Source organism: Heteronotia binoei, chromosome 20 (genome assembly GCF_032191835.1).
Source record: "Heteronotia binoei isolate CCM8104 ecotype False Entrance Well chromosome 20, APGP_CSIRO_Hbin_v1, whole genome shotgun sequence".
In the NCBI taxonomy this organism is placed as follows: Eukaryota; Metazoa; Chordata; class Lepidosauria; order Squamata; family Gekkonidae; genus Heteronotia; species Heteronotia binoei.
In genome coordinates, this window is record NC_083242.1 from 34289543 (window position 1) to 34311226 (window position 21684).

At 49.0% G+C, this 21684-nt stretch overlaps 1 protein-coding gene across 1 annotated transcript in view; it reads left to right on the forward strand.

Annotated features, from left to right (window-relative positions):
- The window catches only part of MYO15A (myosin XVA), a 168957-nt gene that overhangs the window by 44018 nt on the left and 103255 nt on the right, over window positions 1–21684 (forward strand). The window contains 6 exon segments of the mRNA XM_060260643.1: window positions 3996–4120; window positions 6086–6203; window positions 6780–6955; window positions 7999–8039; window positions 8042–8082; window positions 19554–19607. Coding sequence (XP_060116626.1) covers window positions 3996–4120; window positions 6086–6203; window positions 6780–6955; window positions 7999–8039; window positions 8042–8082; window positions 19554–19607 — 555 coding nt within the window.

The window sequence follows — 21684 nt, forward strand, 5'->3', positions numbered from 1 at the left end:
TTTTGCAGAGCTGATGGGGTTTGCATTGTCCAAAATGGTTCATAAACTTCCCTGGATGAATAACTGGGACTGCAGTCTATACCAGGGGTGGTCAAACTTGCTTAACATACCAGCCACATTGAATAAACGTCAGATGTCTGAAAGGAGGGAGGGAGGGAGGATGGAAGGAAGGCAAATAGATGGGGAGGAAGAGGTGGAAAGAAAGCAACTAACATTAAATGCATTCTCCAGCTGACTTGACTTGGCCCCAGAAGGTAGGACCAGAACCAACGGGTTGAAATTAAATCAAAAAAGTTTCCGGCTCAACATTAGGGAGAACTTCCTGACCGTTAGAGCGGTTCCTCAGTGGAACAGGCTTCCTCGGGAGGTTGCGGTTGCGGGCTCTCCTTCCTTGGAGGTTTTAAAACAGAGGCTAGATGGCCATCTAACAGCAATGAGGATCCTGTGAATTTAGGGGGAGGGATTTGTGAGTTTAGAGCAGTTCCTCAGTGGAACAGGCTTCTTCAGGAGGTGGTGGGCTCTCCTTCCTTGGAGGTTTTTCAACAGAGGCTAGATGGACATCTGACAGCAATGAAGATCCTGTGAATTTAGGGGGAGGGATTTGTGAGTTTAGAGCAGATCCTCAGTGGAACAGGCTTCCTCGGGAGGTGGTGGGCTCTCCTTCCTAGGAGTTTTTAAAACAGAGGCTAGATGGCCATCTGACAGCAATGCTGATCCTGTGAATTTAGGGGGGAGGTATTTGTGAATTTCCTGCATTGTGCAGGGGGGTGGACTAAATGACCCTGGGGATCCCTTCCAACTCTGTGATTCTAAGCGATTTCAAGAGAGAAATGCCTTCTCCAAGCTGGCTGATGGGGTGGTGGAGGCTTCAAGAGCCGCACAATATGCGTGAAAGAGCACATGTGGCTGCTGAGCTGCCATCTGGCTACCCCTGGTCTATGTTGTTGTGTAGCTTCTTATAGTAGGATCTTATGATGTAATCTCTGTACGTTTAATCACGCGTCATGTGAATACTTGCACTAAGCTTCAGTTCTTTCCGGTGGTTCCCAGTTTCCAAAAATCCTAATGCACTGGCTATTGGATGTCTCACTGTGTTGATTGTACTAACCTGCTATATACAACCCACCTTGAGTCCTGGTGAGAAAGGGGGACTCTGAATGATGCAGAACTAAATAAAGCTGCATAGACTTGATCCAGAGTAGTAACCGCCTGTCTTGCAGTTAACCCCACTCCCCCCCCCCACCCCTGACCTCACTTCATCAGATGTTCAGTCAACAGCTATAGACATACACACGAGCAGGCCTTTTTTTAATAGCAGGAACTCCTTTGCATAGTAGGCCACACCCCGCTGATGTAGCCAATCCTCCAAGAGCTTATGGTAGGCCCTGTACAAAGAGCCCTGTAAAGTACTGGGGTCGGCGCAGTAAGAGACCAGAGTCGGGGAGTGATTTCAGCAAGCTTTACTTCAGGAACACAAACACAGACTGAGCTCTATTCAAACCTCCCGCTCCTTTATACAATTCTTGCCCCCTTCTGATTGGACCTTAACTATGTACATGGATTGGCTATTTACAGAGGCCTAAGGGCCTATCAGGGTACAGTATGAGCCTAGATGTTGATTGGCTACTTATGTTTCAATCCTTCCCCTGATTGGGCACGCTTAGGCCTTCTCTGGAACCCTGGTGTGGAGTACAAGCTTGGCTTGTTCAGCTTCCCTCCAAAAGTAACAGTTCCCTCCAAAAGTAACAGTTCTCCATTTGAACCTAGGACACAACAAGCCCTGTAAACTCTTGGAGGATTGGCTATATCAGGGGTGTGTGGCCTAATATGCAAAGGAGCTCCTGCTACAAAAAACCCGTTTGGAACGTTGGGTTCCACAACCGTGTGATGAAGCCAATGGTGCTAATTCCTCAGCTGGAGTCTCTTACTCCTTTTCTCAGTCCGCTGCTCCCTCTTAAGCCTAACTTATTTCCTTTTTGCCTCTCCGCCATATGTCCCCTAACTCTCTCCCTATTGAGCACCTCTTTGCACAGGGTGTTTTGGAAATAAGGAGGAGCGGTCTCTAAATGGGGCCACTATGGCATGGGAACGATGTGATCTGATGGCCCCAATTGTGAATATATGTGTACAGATGCACAGAAAGACAGTGCATAGAGAGCTTCAAGAAGGGATTGGATCGACATACGGAGCAGAGGTCCACCAGCGGCTACTAGCCACAGCGTATTGTTGGAACACTCTGTCTGGGGCAGTGGTGCTCTGTATACTTGGTGCTTGGGGGGGACACAGTGGGAGAGCTTCTAGTGTCCTGGCCCCACTGATGGAACTCCTGAGGGCGCCTGGTTTTTTTTGGCCACTATGTGACACAGAGTGTTGGACTGGATGGGCCATTGGCCTGATCCAACATGGCTTCTCTTATGTTCTTCTGTGAGACAGAGTGTTGGACTGGATGGGCCATTGGCCTGATCCAACATGGCTTCTCTTTTGTTGGCCTGATCCAACATGGCTTCTCTTTTGTCTGGGGCAGTGGTGCTCTGTATACTTGGTGCTTGGGGGGGACACAGTGGGAGAGCTTCTAGTGTCCTGGCCCCACTGATGGAACTCCTGAGGGCGCCTGGTTTTTTTTGGCCACTGTGACACAGAGTATTGGACTGGATGGGCCAGTTGGCCTGATCCAACATGGCTTCTCTTATGTTTTTCTGTGAGACAGAGTGTTGGACTGGATGGGCCATTGGCCTGATCCAACATGGCTTCTCTTATGTTCTTCTGTGACACAGAGTGTTGGACTGGATGGGCCATTGGCCTGATCCAACATGGCTTCTCTTATGTTCTTCTGTGACACAGAGTGTTGGACTGGATGGGCCATTGGCCTGATCCAACATGGCTTCTCTTATGTTCTTCTGTGACACAGAGTGTTGGACTGGATGGGCCATTGCCTGATCCAACATGGCTTCTTTTTTGTTGGCCTGATCCAACATGGCTTCTCTTTTGTCTGGGGCAGTGGTGCTCTGTATACTTGGTGCTTGGGGGGGACACAGTGGGAGAGCTGCTAGTGTCCTGGCCCCACTGATGGAACTCCTGAGGGCGCCTGGGTTTTTTTGGCCACTGTGACACAGAGTATTGGACTGGATGGGCCAGTTGGCCTGATCCAACATGGCTTCTCTTATGTTTTTCTGTGACACAGAGTGTTGGACTGGATGGGCCATTGGCCTGATCCAACATGGCTTCTCTTTTGTTGGCCTGATCCAACATGGCTTCTCTTTTGTCTGGGACAGTGGTGCTCTGTATACTTGGTGCTTGGGGGGGACACAGTGGGAGAGCTTCTAGTGTCCTGGCCCCACTGATGGAACTCCTGAGGGCGCCTGGGTTTTTTTGGCCACTATGTGACACAGAGTGTTGGACTGGATGGGCTATTGGCCTGATCCAACATGGCTTCTCTTATGTTCTTATGTGACACAGAGTGTTGGACTGGATGGGCCATTGGCCTGATCCAACATGGCTTCTCTTTTGTTGGCCTGATCCAACATGGCTTCTCTTTTGTCTGGGACAGTGATGCTCTGTATGCTTGGTGCTTGGGGGGGGGGGCACAGTGGGAGGGCTTCTAGTGTCGTGGCCGTACTGATGGACCTACTGATGGTGCATGTGTTTTTTGGCCACTGCATGAAAAAGAGTGTTGTACTGGATGGTCCATAGGCCTGATCCAACATGGCTTCTCTTATGTTCTTATGTGGTATGGTGGTTACAGTGTTGGACTCGGCGAGACCCAAGTTCAGATCTCCGCTCTTGCCACGAAGCTTGCTGGGCGACCTTGGGCCAGCTGCTCTTCTTCTCTCTCCCTCTTCCTCAGCCTTGCCTACCTCACAGGGTTGTTGTGAGGATAAAATACAAGAGGGAAGAATGATGACATCATTGGAGGGAAAGTGGGATTTCAAAAATGTACAGAGTAAATAAGTTTTGATTGGCTCCTTTGTTCAGACCCCCCATGTTTCCTCACCCAGAAGCCGGGCCTCTTTGAGGAGGACGTCGTCGGTGCCCAGCTGAAGTACTCGGGGATTCTGGAGACCATCCGCATCCGCAAAGAAGGTTTCCCCGTCCGCATCCCTTTCAGGATCTTCACAGAGAGGTACAGGGAAAGGGGGGGGGGGGGCTCCAGTCCGGGAACGCATCATGGGAAGACGCAGTCAGCCTACCTGTAGCGTGCCCCCCACATCCCTGTGTTAGGGACACCTCCATCTGAAAGAAGAACCCCTTGCAGATAATGGTGAAAAGGTGCTGAGGAAATTGCTAAAGGTAATTCCCTCAGCGACCAGGTGTGTGGAAAGTGGCAACCCTGAAGGGCTTTCAAGGCAAGAGACGTTCAGAGGTAGTTTGCTGTTGCCTGCCTCTGCGTAGCTACCCTGGACTTTCTTGGTGGTCTCCCATGCAGGCACTAAACAGGGCTGGCCCTGCGTAGCTTCCCAGATCTTTCAAGATGGCCATAGCCTGGGCCAGCCAGATCAGGACATTATGGTTAATACACACTATAATGTCCCATAATTAGGGTTGCCAGCTCCTGGTTGGGAAATTCCTAAAGATTTGGAGGTGGATCCTGGGGAGGGCGGGGCTTGGGGGTGAGGAGGAACCTCAGTAGGGTATAAGGCCCTAGGGCCCACCCTTCCACGTAGCCATTTTCTCCAGGGGAATTGATCTCTGCCATTTGGAAATCTGTTGTTATTCTATGGTGCCATCAGGAAGTCCACCAGTGGGGCTTGGACACTAAAAGCCCTCCCACTGTGCCCCCCCCCCCCCCGTACCAAGAATACAGAGCATCACTGCCCCAGACATAAGAGAACAAGAGAAGCCATGATGGATCAGGCCAATGGCCCATCCAGTCCAACACTCTGTGTCACATAGTGGCCAAAAAAAACCAGGCGCCCTCAGGAGTTCCATCAGTGGGGCCAGGACACTAGAAGCTGTCCCACTGTGTCCCCCCCGAGCACCAAGTATACAGAGCACCACTGCCCCAGACAAAAGAGAAGCCATGTTGGATCAGGCCAATGGCCCATCCAATCCAACACTCTGTGTCACAAAAGAACATAAGAGAAGCCATGTTGGATCAGGCCAATGGCCCATCCATTCCAACACTCTGTGTCACAGAAGAACATAAGAGAAGCCATGTTGGATCAAGCCAATGGCCCGTCCAGTCCAACACTCTGTGTCACATAGTGGCCAAAAGAAACCAGGCTCCCTCAGGAGTTCCATCAGTGGGGCCAGGACACTAGAAGCTCTCCCACTGTGTCCCCCCCGAGCACCAAGTATACAGAGCACCACTGCCCCAGACAGAGAGTTCCAACAATACGCTGTGGCTAGTTCTTTCTTATGTCTGAAATGACATACTTAGACCCTAAAAAAGGTCATAAGCTTTCCACTTGGATGTAGCCCTTTCAAGCCCCCATATTTTCCTGACCCACACATATTTGGGTCCTGAATGACAGGGTCAAAGCTAGGGGGTCCAAGCTTGCCCAGCCTGTCAGAAACAATCCAGAAGCTGTGTAGGGATAACAGTGCTGAAGTCAGAAGTCACAATTGTTCTGAGGAGAAATCCAAGATGGAGGTCTAAACAGTTCTGTTTGGGCTTGAATGGACTTATGTTTCATGTTGGGCTAGATCTCACAGGGTTGTACCACCCTGCTGTTGACAGCAGTTTGTTAACGTCACCCGGTTTTAGCCACTTCCATGTGGGACGAGCCATTAGCGCGAATTCATTCTTGTTTGAGAATCGATTTGGGGCAGGTGCCCCAGACAGAGCCAGTTTGGCATAGTGGTTAAGTGTGCAGACTCTTATCTGGGAGAACCGGATTTGATTCCCCACTCCTCCACTTGCACCTGCTGGCATGGCCTTGGGTCAGCCAGAGCTCTGGCAGAGGTTGTCCTTGAAAGGGCAGCTGCTGTGAGAGTCCTCTCAGCCCCACCCACCTCACAGGGTTTCTGTTGAGGGGGAGGGAGATAAAGAAGATTGTGAGCCGCTCTGAGACTCTTGAGTGGAGGGCGGAATATAAATCCAATGTCGTCTTCTTCTTCCTCACACCCTTGCCCTTCCTCCCCTCAGGTACCGCTGCCTTGTTGATCTCCGTCCTGACTCCTTGCCTGAGGGGGTGTACTGTGTCAAAGTGCTAACCAAACTGTGCCCAGTCACCCGTGACATGTACTGCATTGGAGCAACCAAGGTATGGCTGCCATTTTCTGTGATAGTAGCAGCATTCCCAAGGGTGATTTTTACAGTTTCCATCTTTTGATGACAGCCCTGATGGGTTCCCCTCCCCATGGCTGACTTCATACAAAACATGGCTTCCTTCAGGAGCCAGATCTTTCAACTTTTCCCTCATGTCTTTAGCTCTTCATGAAGGAAACTTCATTTGTGGGGTTTCTGTCCTTTGACAACAACAATCCTGATGGGTTCTCCTAGTGGATGACCTTTATGCCAAACATGGTTTCCCTCAGGGGCCTAATCAACATTTCCCTCATGACTTTAGCTCTTCATGAGGGAAATTTCATTTGTGGGGTTTTCCCTCCTCATGGGTGCATGGTTGACTTCGTACCTAGCATGGCTTCCCTCAGGTGCCTGATCTTTCAACTTTTCCCTCATGTCTTTAGCTCTTCATGAAGGAAATTTCATTTGTGGGGTTTCCATCCTTTGATGATGAACCCGACAAATTCCCCTCCTCATGGTTGCAGGGTTGACCATAGAAAGCATGGTTTCCCTCAGGTGCCCTGATTTTTCAACTTTCTCCTCATGTCTTTAGCTCTTCATGAAGGAGAGCGTCTACCAGCAACTGGAGAGCCGGCGCGAGCGGATGGTGCAAATGGCAGTGCTGACCCTCCAGCGCTACACGCGGGGCTTCTTCATCAAGAAGCGCTTCTACGCCCTCCGTCACAAGATTATTCTCATCCAGGCCCGGTCCCGCGGGTTCTTGGCCAGGTGCTGAGCTACCACACAGCTTCTCTTGGACAGATACAAACACAGATATTGAGGGGGGCGGGGAGGGAGATGAATTGTGGTAGATTCCTCACCAGCCACCTAAACACACTGAGGTAACGGACATGGGTCCCCATGGGAATGTTTCACATGTCAAGCAGGGAACTCTTAATATTCCTTCAAACCAAATGATCACCTCCATGTGGAAAACTAGGGATATCTGAGAGGACTGTGCTTTTGTTTATGCGGAGAGATTATTTTTAATGTCCCCCCTCCCACTTATGGAAGTGGTACACCTCAGACTTGAGTTTAGTCTGGCCAATTCTGAATGAATTCTCTCGTTCGGGTCAGTTTGTAATGATGAATGTGGCAGGTCAATCCTTCTCCTCAAGCCCCACCCTCTTCAGGGCACCATCCCCCAAATCTCCAGAAAGTTCCCCAAGAAGGAATTGGCAGGCACCTTGTTAACAAGACTTAAATGTTAGTCTTTGAAATCCTCTGTAATAAATTGGGCAACTCAGAGCGGAAGTGGACCTTAAAGAAAATATGGACCTCCCTCCCTCCTATCCTCCCAATGTTCCATTCTCCCCTTCTTCCTGTGACATCATCACCTTGTATCCTGTCTCCAGCCTTGCATCATTGACCGTGCAAGCATCATCACTATGATATCATAGCACATGTCGTGTTATGTTAGATGTTACCATGAAGAAGGGAGAAGCCCACATGGATTGTGTAAACATCTAATTCTGCTCTCAGCCATCAAATAATCTGTCATAAGCAATCTTATAATATATTCTCATTATGGTATAATTTGCTAAGCATTCCTCAGCAGAGCTGAACAAATTTGGGAGAGCGAGGTCCTTCCTCAGAGTTTGAATTTTCTCATATATCAGAACCTGGATGTTAGAAATACCCTTTCCCTCTCTATGCAAACACATACCATCCCAGGTCTGAAGGCTATCTTGTTTTCTCACTCTAAGATTTGCTAAGATTTGGTACAGATCTTTCCCCGTACGTAATACTGAGCGAGTTTCCCCTCTTTGCAGGCAAAAATACTCGCGGCTGAGAGGGACCATCATCAAGTTCAGGTGCTTGTACGCATCTACGTGAATCGCAAGAGGTACCTCAAGGTGAGTTCCTGGGTTGTGTGGTGTTGTGTGGATGCAAGAAGGAGAACCCCTGTGCACCCAGAGGAAAGGGAAAGAGTTGCTCTGGCCTGCCAGCTCCCGAGGTGCTGACCATGCCCCCTGTCTGATTCACTGTGCAATTATATATTATTATACATACAGAGAGAGAGAGAGCGCATCGATCAAGAATAAAAGCAGCCTTGAGCTGCTAGCACAACATCTTATTTATTTCAATTTTAAATGATCTTTGATGGTGGTAAACAGAACCACTAGATCACTAGAAGTATTTGTTTCCTGAATTTTTTTAAAAAATGTGATATATTTTGGCAAGCATTCTCTAATTCCCTCAGTTGGAAACAAATGAGAAAGGAAGGTGGGGAGGGAGGGAGGGGAGGAGAAAGAGGGAGGGAGAAGGGGCTGGCTCGGTTTGGAGAAGTGATTGAAAGAGAAGTGATTGAAAGAGACAAATGCCTTCTCCAAGCCAGTCAACAGGGTGGCAGGGGCTTCAAGAGCCGCACAGTATGTGTGAAGAAACCACATCTGGCTTCCAAACCACAGTTTGGCCACCCCTGCTTTGGACAGTGTTATAAACATTCCCAATTGCCTTCTCCCGAGCCCTCCACTGGACCATGTAACTCAATACCCTCTCTTCTAATGGACAGTAACTATCTCCACCCCAGGCTTTTTTCTGTAGCTGGAACTCCTTTATATACTAGGCCACACACCTCTGACGTAGCCAATCCTTCAAGAGCTTACAGGAGGCCCTGTACGAAGAGCCCTGTAAGCTCTTGGAGGATTGGCTACATCAGGGGTGTGCGGCCTAATATGCAAAGGAGCTCCTGCTACGAAAAAAGCCCTGTCTCCACCTAAGAACTTCTCAACCAGACATAGCGGGGATTGAGCCCTGCATCCCTCGTATTCCAACCTGGTGTTCCACTTAGCCATGGCTATGAAATTACCTTTCGACCAAGTCAGACCACCAGTCCATCTAGCTCAGCCGGGCGTCCTCTGATTGAGTTTTCAGCCACACAAGTCTTCCCCGAGACCACCTGAGGTCCTCTAACTGAAGATGGCAGAGGTTGAATCTAGGACTTTCTGCGTGCCACGGGGGCACCTCCCACAGTGCCATCTATGAACTTCTGGCCTGTTTTGATATACAGGGTTGATCATTTCATACAGTGGCTGGGTTAGAGAACATGTAACCCAGTTGGAGAGCCAGTTTGGTGTAGTGGTGAAGTGTGCGGACTCTTATCTGGGAGAACCGGGTTTGATTCCCCACTCCTCCACTTGCACCTGCTGGAATGGCCTTGGGTCAGCCATAGCTCTTGCAGAGGTGGTCCTTGAAAGGGCAGCTGCTGTGAGAGCCCTCTCCAGCCCAACCCACCTCACAGGGTGTCTGTTGTGGGGGAGGAAGGTAAAGGAGATTGTGAGCCGCTCTGAGACTCTTCGGAGTGGAGGGCGGGATAGAAATCCAATATCTTCTTCATCTTCAATGTAGGTGATACCAAACAAAAGTCGCTGGGGCCAGTTTCTGGTCAGGAGAGTGGCACAATATAGATCCTCAAACATGCTTCTCTGGTAGGGTTGCCAAGTCCAGTTCAAGAACTATCTGGGGACTTTGGGGGGTGGAGCCAGGAGACTTTGGGGGTGGAGCCAGGAGCAAGGTTGTGACAAGCATAATTGAACTCCAAAGGTTGTGATAAGCATAATTGAACTCCATAATTGAACTCCATCACAGTTAAAGGGACCGCACACCTTTTAAATGCCTTCCCTCCATTGGAAATAATGAAGGACAGGGGCTGCATAAATTATGCTTTGGGGCCTTCCTTCCTGAGCTAAGTCAAAAATGGGTGAGCTGGAGGCTAAAAAGCTGTGAACTAGCTCACGCTAACTCACCTCAGAGGGAACACTGGCTGGGGGTGTGTTGATTTCCATACCTCCCCACCTGTGCCTGGTGTTATTTCCTTAGTGCCTGCTAGTTCCCCCTCTCCCAGGGCAAGGAGTCGACAGCACAGGGGAAATGGTGTTGAACAGGGCCATTTTTTGTAGCAGGAACTCCTTTGCATATGAGGCCACAAACCCCTGATGTAGCCAATCCTCCTGGAGCTTACAGAGCTCTAATTACAGGACCTACTGTAAGCTCCAAGAGGATTGGCTACATCAGGGGTGTGCGGCCTAATATGCAAAAAAAAGCCCTGGTGGTGAAAATCTCCATGTGGAGGTTCTGTTGCCGCTGTGAATGCTTTTGTGCAGGGAAGAGCAATGAGGACAAAAGTGGGGTTTGCACCATGTAGAAGAGCCCCCGTTTCTGCATTTTCCCCGCAAAGTGTGGGGGGGGGTGGGGGGGTCAGGATAAGAAATTGCTCCTCGTTGCAGACCTGAATCCAACATGTGCTAATTAACATGAGGTAATTAACACGGGTTAAATGATGCTGTGTGCTTTTGCCTCCATTCCACCTGGAGCAGGGTGATGAAAGAGAAAAGGCCAATATGGTGTGTTTGAGTGTGTGTGTGTGTGTGTGTGTGTTGCAATCAGAGAATCCAGATACTCTCTTCCCTTTTGTTCCCAAGTTTGCTCACTCGGACCATCTGGTCTGTTTGCTTGCTTAGAACAGTTTATTGTTACAAAGATGCCCCAAAACCCACCCATCCCTGAATGAATAGATCCTAAACTGGCATGACCTGTCTGGTAGGAGCCTCGGCAAGTTTGCCTGAATGGTGCTCCACCCTTACGGAGGGGACACGGGTATAAAAACATCGTAGGAGGGGGCCCAAGAAGAAAGGAAAGCAGTTAGCAGAAGCAGAACTGGGGTGGGAAGCTTAAAATATTAGTGAGGGAACTGGGCGGATTCTACTGATGGTATTAATCGTGTTGGGAGACAACCTCCCAACTGTGCAATGTGTAAGGGACAAACAATGGTGTGTTTTTTTTTCTGACTGCGAACTGGAGGTTCAAGGCTGCTTACTCCAAAAGCAAAATAAGAAAAGACGCAGGGGAGGATGATTGATGAGGGGGGAGGCTTCAAGAAGGGAATAGATCAACATCTGGAGCAGAGGTCCATCAGTGGCTATTAGCCAGAGCGTAATTGTTGGAACTCTCCGTCTGGGGCAAGTGATGCTCTGTATTCTTGGTGCTTGGGCGGGGTGGGGGGGGTGGGGTGCAACAGTGGGAGGACTTCTAGTGTCCTCGTCTCGCCCCACTGATGGACCTGATGGCACCTGGGTTTTTTGGCCACTGTGTGACACAGAGTGTTGGACTGGATTGGACAATGGCCTGATCCAACATGGCTCCTCTTATGTTCTTGAGACATGCATGCTGTGTTCCAGTCTTTCAAATGCACAGAAGTGTAAGGAGGATCATCCCCTAAACTTTCAGAAACGGCAGAGAACTCCGTGAAAAATAAAGGCGTTGGGGGAAAATAGCCACAGCTTGTCCTAGGCCAGAGGAGGAGAGAGAGGAACGCAGAGTTGACGTAATGCTATATAGCCGTGTGCTGCCTCCAGAGAGACGGGGAGAGAGACCCATACCATTCAGACCCCAACCTCATGCACAGTCAAGGGGGGGTTTACCATCGCTGTGCAGATCTGACTCCTTCTTGGACCCCTTCTTCCAAACGGATCCCTTGCATATGTTTCCTACCCTCCCACGCTCTTTGGCGACACCTGTATCCCTTCCCCTAACAATAAATGCATATTTGAATTGGAAACATTTGATTTGATGTAGGGATGTGTCCAAAAGTCTGGGAGGGGTCGCTATGGAAGGGATTTGTGGGGGGGGGGAGGGGATGCTAAAAGGTAAAGGTCGTCCCCTGTGCAAGCACCAATCGTTTCTGACTCTGGGGTGACGTTGCATCACGACGTTTTCGTGGCAGACTTTTGACGAGGTGGTTTGCCATTGCCTTCCCCAGTCATCTACATTTCCCCCCCCCCCCCAGCAAGCTGGGTCTTCATTTGACCGACCTTGAAAGGATGGAAGGCTGAGTTAACCTTGAGCTGGCTACCTGAACCCAGCCTCTGTCGGGATCGAACTCAGGTTGTGAGCAGAGAACTCGGTCTGTAGTACGGCAGCTTTACCGCTCTGCACCATTGGGCTGCTCATTTCTCTTACACGGGCTTAAATGTAGATGGATCCAGTCGGGCAGTCATGTTGGTCTGAAGCAATAGAGCAAAGTCGGAGCCCCTCCACCCAAAAAAATTTTCCGTGGGCCCCCCCAAGTAAAATTTTCTGGCTTCGGGCCTGTTATGAGCTCATATTTTAAATGGAGGGCGGTGGAAGAGAGAGAGGGTACCATTCCATTGGCTGTGGTAGGATTCCATAGGAAACAGAGGTGTGACTTGATTGGCTCAGCTCAAGATTCCATTCACCTGACATTCCACAAATCTATCTTTCGGTCTCCAGGAGCCCTGAAACCTAAATGGAGCCTCCATGTTACAAGGCATTGTACGTATATGTGGGTGAGGGAACAATAAAGGGAGGCTTTAGCTTCTCTGCCCCACTTCTGTGGGCATCTGGTTGGCCCCCATTGGAAGCCTGTTGCTAGATGGAGGGCCTGATCCAAGAGATCTTACAAAACTTTGGGTACCTAGATCTTCATTAGAACGATTACCATTAGGGTTGCCAATCTCCAGGTGGGGACAGGGGATCGCCTGGTTTGGAGGCCCTTCCTCCCCACTTCAGGATCATCACAAAGTGGAGGAGGGGGGAATATCTGCTGAACACTCCATTATTCCCTACGGAAACCGATTCCCATAGGGTATAGTGGAGATTTGATCTGTGGGTATCCGGGGCTCAGGGAGGGGGCTGTTCTTTGACATAGAAACACCACATTTTCAGCATAGAATCTGGTGCCTCTCCTCAAAACATCCTCCAAGTTTCAAAAAGATTGGACCAGGGGATCCAATTCTATGAGCCCCCCAAAGAAAGTGCCCCTGCCCTTCATTATTTCCAGTGGAGGGAAGGCATTTAAAAAGTGTGCAGTCCTTTGAAATGTGATGGCCAGAATTCCCTTTGGAGTTCAGTTATGCTTGTCACACCCTTGCTCCTGGCTCCACCCCCAAAATCCTCAGATATTTCTTGAATTGGACTCGGCAATCCTAATTACCATGGTGGTCGCAATTTCCCGTGGTTCTTAAAAATATATGTTAATATATTAGTGTAGCAGGTTCTCTGAACTCCCAGCTTTGTACCTCCTTTTGTTGTAGAGCTATGCTTTCCCCCTAATCTCCACAAAGAAAAGGGGATAGAGACTTTAAAAAAAAATAAAGCTATGAATTCAGAGAATCTGAGACACCGATTGTTATAGCACTTATATTAATATAATAAATGTTCAACTGCTGATTTAAAGACAAAAAAAGCCCCACCTCAGTGGTGAGGGGAAGGATATGGCCGCCTCAGGGACAGTGTCAGGGAAAATGGCCGCTGAACAGATGGGAAAGTTCACGTTTTCCCATCCACGTGGCAGCCAGCCAGGACAATGATAGGAGAGAAGCTGGGAGTTAAGACACAAACAGACCAGGGCACTGAGGACAAGGAGACCAAAAACGCTTTCAACAGCATTGATCCTTGGGCGCATAACCAATATTGGCAAAGACCGACGTTCCACATCGATCGCTGCATGTTATCTGCAACTCTTCCCTCCACCCCCGGAGTCTCACGAGGCAACTGCCCTGACAAAGCACCGCAAATGCTCCCGTGCCAGTTCTATCCGAAGAGTTGAAAGCATGAGTCAGGCAAGCTCAGTAAACAAACAGTTGAACCTGCCGTGGGTGGCTGGCATCCACCCCAGCCCTGGGCACACGGCAGCCTCGTCGGGCGTCATGAAGAGTCTCGTGGGCATCTTGAAGAGGGTCCGTTTCCAAGTGGAGGAGGACGAAGACGCGGTGAGTAACCCGGTAGGGGCAGGCCGGATGGGAGAAGAAGAAGAAGACTTCAGATCTGTACCCTGCCCTTTTTTCTGAATCAGAGACCCAGAGCGCCTTTCAATCTCCTTTATCTTCTCCCCCCACAACAGACACCCTGTGAGGTCGGTGGGGCTGAGAGGGCTCTCCCAGAAGCTGCCCTTTCGAGGACAACTCTTGCGAGAGCTATGGCTGACCCAAGGCCATTCCAGCAGCTGCAAGTGGAGGACTGGGGAATCAAACCCGGTTCTCCCAGATAAGAGTCAGCGCATTTTAACCCCTACACCAAACTGGCTCTCTGGAGCTGAAAGAGGAGGGACCCTGTTGGACTCACACCTCGGCATGGGGACCAGGCAAGAGTCTGGTTGTCTCACCCTTCCCTCTCTCTTAAAATGTGGGCACCACATTTTAAGGTGGATAGAGACAAGCTGGAGGAGGGCGACGAAGATGGCGAGGGGTCTGAAGACCAAGTCCTGTGAGGAAAGGTTGAAGGAGCTGGGGATGTTTAGCCTGGAGAGGAGGCAGCTGAGAGGTGATCACTGTCTTCAGGTACTCGAAGGGCTGCGGAGTGAAATGTGACTTCTCACCCCTGGCAGCACTGTCATGAAGGAAGACATCCACAGCTAATTCTACCCATGGGAAAAGTGTGTGTGTATGCGTGCATGCAATAAAGGATCTAGTCCTCAAGGACACTTAGCAACCAGGCCACAGAGTGAGGCAGAGACCTTTGCCTACTCCTCATTTAAAGACCCCATGGGGGGCAGGGATGCGGTGTGGGTGTGGGGTCAGCCTGGGGCAGCCAAAACTCCAGCAGCTTTACCCCCACCGGTCTGTGGAAAAAAATGTCTTCCACAAAACCGGTTCCTAGTGCCAAAAAGATTGGGGGCCACTGATATAGAGGATGGTGTGGAATTGTTTTCTGTGGCCCCAGAAGGCAGGACCGGAACCAACATGAGGAAGAACTTCCTGACCGTTAGAGTGGTTCCTCAGTGGAGCAGGCTTCCTTGGGAGATGGTGGGCTCTCCTTCCTTGGAGGGTTTTAAAGAGGCTGGATGGCCATCTGACAGCAATGAGGATCCTGTGAATTTAGGGGGAGGGGTTTGTGAGTTTAGAGTGGTTCCTCAGTGGAACAGGCTTCCTCAGGAGGTGGTGGGCTCTCCTTCCTTGGAGGTTTTTAAGCAGAGGCTGGATGGCCATCTGAGAGCGATGAAGATCCTGTGAATTCATGGGGAGGGGTTTGTGAGTTTCCTGCACTGTGCAGGTGGTTGGATTAGATGACCCCTGGAGGTCCCTTCCAGCTCTATGATTCTAACATCAAAATGTCCATAGAAAGAGTCCGTAGACTTCCAAAAACAGAGGCTAGATGGCCCTCTGACAGCAATGAGGATCCTGTGAATTTAGGGGAGAGTCTTTGTGAGTTTCCTGCATTGTGCAGGGGGTTGGATTAGATGACCCTCCCTGAAGGTCCCTTCCACCTCTACGATTCTCAGAGCCCCCAAGTGTGCCAAGTGTGTGCCCTCCAGGCGTCAGATTATTTTTCAGGGTAGAGTTGTCATTTGCTTGGAGTAATAGATACTGAGGCTCCTGAAGAAGAAGATGAAGATATTGGATTTATATCTCGCCCTCCACTTCGAAGAGTCTCAGAGCGGCTCACAAGCTCCTTTCCCTTCCTCCCCCACAACAGACACCCTGTGAGGTGGGTGGGGCTGGAGAGGGCTCTCACAGCAGCTGCCCTTTCAAGGACAGAGTCTCAGAGCGGCCCCACAACAGACACCCGCTTCACAGGGTGTCTGTTGTGGGGGAGGAAGGGAAAGGAGATTGAAGAAGAAGAAGATATTGGATTTATATCCCGCCCTCCACTCCGAAGAGTCTCAGAGCGGCTCACAATCTCCTTTCCCTTCCTCCCCCATAACAGACACCCTGTGAGGTGGGTGGGGCTGGAGAGGGCTCTCATAGCAGCTGCCTTTTCAAGGACAACCTCTGCCAGAGCTATAGCTGACCCAAGGCCATTCTAGCAGGTGCAAGTGGAGGAGTGGGGAATCAAATCCTGTTCTCCCAGATAAGAATCCACACACTTAACCACTACACCAAACTGGCTCTCCTGGGTACTGAGAATCCTAGGGTGGCCAACTCCAGGTGGGGAAATTCCTGGAGGTCTAGGGGTTTTGGAGAGGGGGGGAGGGAACCTCAACAGGGTGTAATGCCAGAGAGTCCATCCGCCTAAGAAGCCATAGGAACTGACCTCTGTGGTCTGGGGATCTGTTGTAATTCTGGGAGGTCAGAAGTACAACTGATGCTCTGTATTCCAGCGCTTTTTGGGGTGGACCTCCTGATGGCACCTGGGTTTTTTGGCCGCTGTGTGACACAGAGTGTTGGATTGGATGGGCCATTGGCCTGATCCAACATGGCTTCTCTTATGTTCTTATGTGATACAGAGTGTTGGACTGGATGGGCCACTGGCCTGATCCAACATGGCTTCTCTTATGTTCTTCTGTCTGGGGCAGGGATGCACTGTCTTCTTGGTGCTTGGGGAGGGGCAACACACAGTGGGAGGGCTTCTAGTCCCACTGGTGGACCTCTTGATGGCACTTGGTTTTTGTTGGCCACTGGTGGACCTCCTGATGGCACTTTGGGTTTTTTGGCCGCTGTGTGACACAGTGTTGGACTGGATGGGCCATTGGCCTGATCCATCGTGGCTTCTCTTATATTCTTATGTTCTTAGGTCTCCAGGCCCCACTTGGAAATTAATACAATTGAGGGAAGTCACTCCTGAAATACAAACCCAAGCGGAACCCAAGGGTTATAGTGACGAATGACTAATATTTGTATAAAATTACAATACAACACAATACAGAGAAACAAGTCCCTTCGTGAAAAACACCAAATGGTGCCCCTTCCTTGTATACAAAACGGACTCAGTGCCAGTTTCAGTAGATACGGAAGCATTCCAATTTTTCACACGTGGAAGAAACGTCGGAATTCCCTTGACTGGCCGTCGACATCTGCCACAGCTGCTTCAAGCCTTTATCGACGAGGGATATTCCACAAAATTTATACAATACACAGTTTTACAATACTCAGACAAAATTCAATGTTTGTAAGGATCTTTGCTCCCACCCCTACCCCCACCCCAAAGTCCCCTGGTTCCACCCCCAAGTCCCCAGATATTTCCTGAGTTAGATCTGGCAACCTTACTTGGCAAAACTGGAACTTCCGCTGGGAATCTCTTTGTGGTGGCACCGAAGAGATGATGGGGCCAATTCTCTGGTTCTTACTGATCTCCGCAGGGCCCCAGCTTGCCCACACTGGAACATCCCACTCTACTCCTTATCTTTTCCAGTGTCTATCCAGAGCCTCCAAACGTTAAGGGATGAGTGGCAGAGTGGTTAGAGTGTCGGGCTTGGCGCTGGGAGACCCAGGTTCGAATCCCCCACTCTGCCACAGAAGCTGGGTGTGTGCCATTGGGCTGTCAGTTTGTGTGTGCCTAACCCAGTCAGTTTAGTCCAGGGGTGGCCAACGTGTGGCTCGGGAGCCACGTGTGGCTCTTTCGCACATGTGTGGCTCTTGAAGCCCCCATTGCTGCAATGGCCGGCTTGGAGAAGGCATTTCTCTCTTTACATTACTTCTCCTAGCCAAGCCAGTGGCAGCTTGGCGAATGCATTGAGTAAAAGTTGTTTTCTCTCCACCTCTCCCTTTCCCATCTTCCTTCCTTCCTTCCTTCCTTCCTTCCTTCCTTCCTTCCTTCCTTCCTTCCTTCCTTCCTTCCTTCCTTCCTTCCTTCCTTCCTTCCTTCCTTCTGATGTTCATTTCTTACCACTCTTAAACATCTGACATTTATTCTATGCAGCTCTTACATTTAGCAAGTTTGGCCACCCTTGGCCTAGCCCTACCTCGCTGGGTTGTTGTTGCAACAATTAAGTAGAGAAGGGGAGAATGTTGTGAACGCCTTTTGGTCCCCTCCGGGGAGAGAAAAGTGGACTTTAAATGAAGTCAATAATAAAAGTGAAGAAACTGAAGGATATGTTTGCTTGCCAACCTCCAGGTAGGAGTATGAATTCTGGGATGGGAAATACCTGGGGATTTTGGGGATGGAGCCTGGGTGCGGTTGAGACCTCTGTAAGGCACAGTGCACTCCAGAGGAGTCATTTTCTCTTGGGGAGCTGATCTCTGTCACCTAGAGACCAAATTTAATTCCAGAAGTTCTCCAGGCCCAACGTGGAGGCTGGTAACCTTAGGACTAGGGGGGTCTCCCTTCAGCTAAGAGAATCAGTTCGCCAGGAGAAAATGGCTGCTTGGGAAAATAGATTCTGTGGCATTATGCCAAGGAGGTCCATCCACACCCCCAAATTTCTGTTTTAATAATATTTATTGGTTTTGGTCAGTAAAAAGGAAAAAGGGGAGGGAAGGTAGAGAGACAAACATATATATTCATAGTTTTACATACTTCTCTTAGATTCTATTGTTTCTGTTTCATTATAACATTTCTGCAAGTCTGTTGTCTTAAACCTTATATTGGCTTGCAATTAAGTACTGTTACAGCTTAAAACCTGTTTGCTCTGAGACGGAAACACATAAAATTATAGAAACTCTTCTGGGTTCAATCACTTGTATTTATCCATTCACGAAGTGGTCGCCAAAGTTCATTTATGTCGTGTGTGCTATTTTCTCTCAATACTTCCCTTAATGTAGAAAGTAGAGAAAGAAGTACTTTTCTCCCTTTCTCACAATACAAGAACTCGTGGGCATTCGATGAAATTGCTGAGCAGACAGGTTAAAACGGATAAAAGGAAGTACTTCTTCACCCAAAGGGTGATTAACATGTGGAATTCACTGCCACAGGAGGTGGTGGCGTCCACAAGCATAGCCACCTTCAAGAAGGGGTTAGATAAAAATATGGAGCAGAGGTCCATCAGTGGCTATTAGCCACAGTGTGTGTGTGTGTGTGTGTGTGTGTGTGTATATATATATATATATATATATATATATATATATATATATATATATATATATATATATATATATATATATATATATATATATATATATTTGGCTGCTGTGTGACACAGAATGTTGGACTGGATGGGCCATTGGCCTGATCTAACATGGCTTCTCTTATGTTCTTATGTTCTTAATGTGTCCATTTCTGCTGTTCCCAGGATTTTCATCAAAAGTTCCTCTTTTGTAGGGACTTCTATTTCCTTCCAGTATTTAGGATATGCTATCCCAGCTGCCGTAATTATATGCAAAATTAAATGTCTAGCATTTTTATCTATTTTCTCAGGCAGAATGTTTAGTAAAAACATCTCAGGCTTAAATGGTAATAATGACAGCATTTTTTCCCCCCTTTTGCAATATTTCATGAATCATTTTTCAATACCCTTTCGCCCTACTCCCCCAAATCTCCAGGAATTTCCCAACCCAGAGCTGGCAACCCAAAGAGTACGGTTACAGCCCAGCAAACACTGGCAATTACTTTGTTTTAAAAAATATTTTTAACCCTGATGGATTTTCTATCGTGAGACATTTTTTGCAAACGTCATAAGTTCTCTGACCATGGAACTCCTCTCTGCTTTCAGAGAAAAGCGGAAGAGCGCCGGAAAGCAGAAGAGGAAAAGAAGAAGGCTCAGCAGGTAATGCCAAAATAGTGTTTTTGTGCCAGGGAGATGGAATCCCATGTGGCTTACGGGGGCATTGGGTGGAAGGCTCTGAATGCATGCACAGATTACTGTTCAGAATTCCACGATGAGTGAAAGGGAATTCCGCAACTGGCCTCTGCAAAATTAAGTCACTTTTCATTGTGTGTCATTTTGCTCTTCAAGGAGGCAGAGCACGGAAGGCCGGCTCGCAACCTCTTGGGGGCAAATGACCAGGGGCAGGGCTTTTTTGTAGCAAAAGCCCAGCAGGAACTCATTTGCATATTAAACCACACCCCTGACATCACTGTTGTTTCACACAGGGCTTGTTTGTAGAAAAAGCCCAGGAGGAACTCGTTTGCATGTTAGGCCACACCCCCTGAATCCAAGCCAGCCAGAACTGCGTTCCTGCTCAAGAAAAGCCCTGAACCTGGGAGTTATCTGTATGAGCCCCCAAACATTCTTTTCTCCCAAAAGCCAGTTCAAAGGGCCCCAGTGCAGACTGGGCAACCATAGTGCTCAGGGACGGAAGGAGTTAAGCCTTTCCCCTTTCCTCCTGAAAGCCAGCATGGTGTAGTGGTTAGAGCGGGAGGCTAGGATATGGGAGACCTGAGTTCGAATTCTGCCTCGGCCATGGTGATTGCGAGCCAGTCACGCTCTCACCCTAACCTTCCTTACAGGGTTGTTGTAAGGATAAAATGGACCAGGGGAGAAGGGTGTGAGGGGCTTTTTTGTAAGCCGTGCCCAAAACTGAGTTCCTTTTCTACTAGGAGGAGATTGCTTCTGTGTGTCTGAACAATTTTTATTCCATAGCTTCCACGACAGCTAACAGGTTTTAAACAAGAAACGGGTTAATTTGTAAAATATTAAATTGTCAATAAAAGAAGCAATTCCACAGGAAATAAGTAACTGAGCAGAACTGGAAGGCGGTGGGAGGGGAGAACCTAACAGATTAAATCAAACACACACACCAAAGGTGGGGGGGGGGGCTCAGCCAAAAGAATTAATTAGCGTGCTTTGTTGTTGTTGTTCAGTCGCACAGTTGAGTCCGACTCTTTGCGACCCCATGGACAAAGTCACGCCAGGCCCTCCTGTCTTCTACCATCGTCCAAAGTCTGCTCAAATTCGTGTTAGTTACATCAGCAACGCTGTCCAGCCATCTCCTCTTTTGCCGTCCCCTTTTTCTTTTGCCTTCTGTCTTTCCCAGCATCAGGGTCTTCTCCAGTGAGTGCTCCCCTTTAACTAGGGAGAAATAACAGCCTTGGAGAAATAAAGTCCTGTTTCTTCAATAGAGGCTTAGTGAGATATTATTTAGCAGGTGATGTTTTTTTTTGTTTACTTCTCTACCACGTTTCAGCTTCCCATTTTCATACATTAAGCCTCGATTAAAAGGTCAAGCCTCCCCCCCCCCCTCCAGGCCTGTTGGCAACCCTAGTTTTAACCTGGCACCCATCACTCATCAGGCTAGGATTGGGGAGACCCAGGTTGGAATCCCAACTCTGCCTTTTGTTGGGTGACCTTGGGCCAGCTGTACCGTCTCTTGGCCTAGCCTACCTCGCAGGGTTGGAGTCAGAATAATAAAGTGGGGGAGGAGAACCATGTACCCCATTCTTGAGAAGGGTAGCATAAACACTGGCACATGGACATTGAATGCATGTCTTTCCCCCCCACTGCCAGATGTGCACTCAAATCTCACATCTCCATCCCCAGGTGGCGTAGGAAAAGGTATACAAACCTCCACAAAAAACCAGCCTCAGTAATAACACAAAACTTATCAGTACTTTATAAACATATAGGGTTGCCAATCCCCAGGTGGGGGCAGGGGATCCCCCGGTTTGGAGGCCCTCCCCCCGCTTCAGGGTTGTCAGAAAGCAGGGGGAGGGGAGGGAAATGTCTGCTGGGAACTCTATTATCTCCTATAGAGATTTATTCCCATAGAAAATAATGGAGAATTGATCCGCGGGTATCTGGGGCTCTGGGGGGGGCTGTTTTTTGAGGTAGAGGCACCAATTTTTCAGTACAGCATCTAGTGCCTCTCCCCAAAATATCCCCCAAGTTTCAAAACGATTGGACC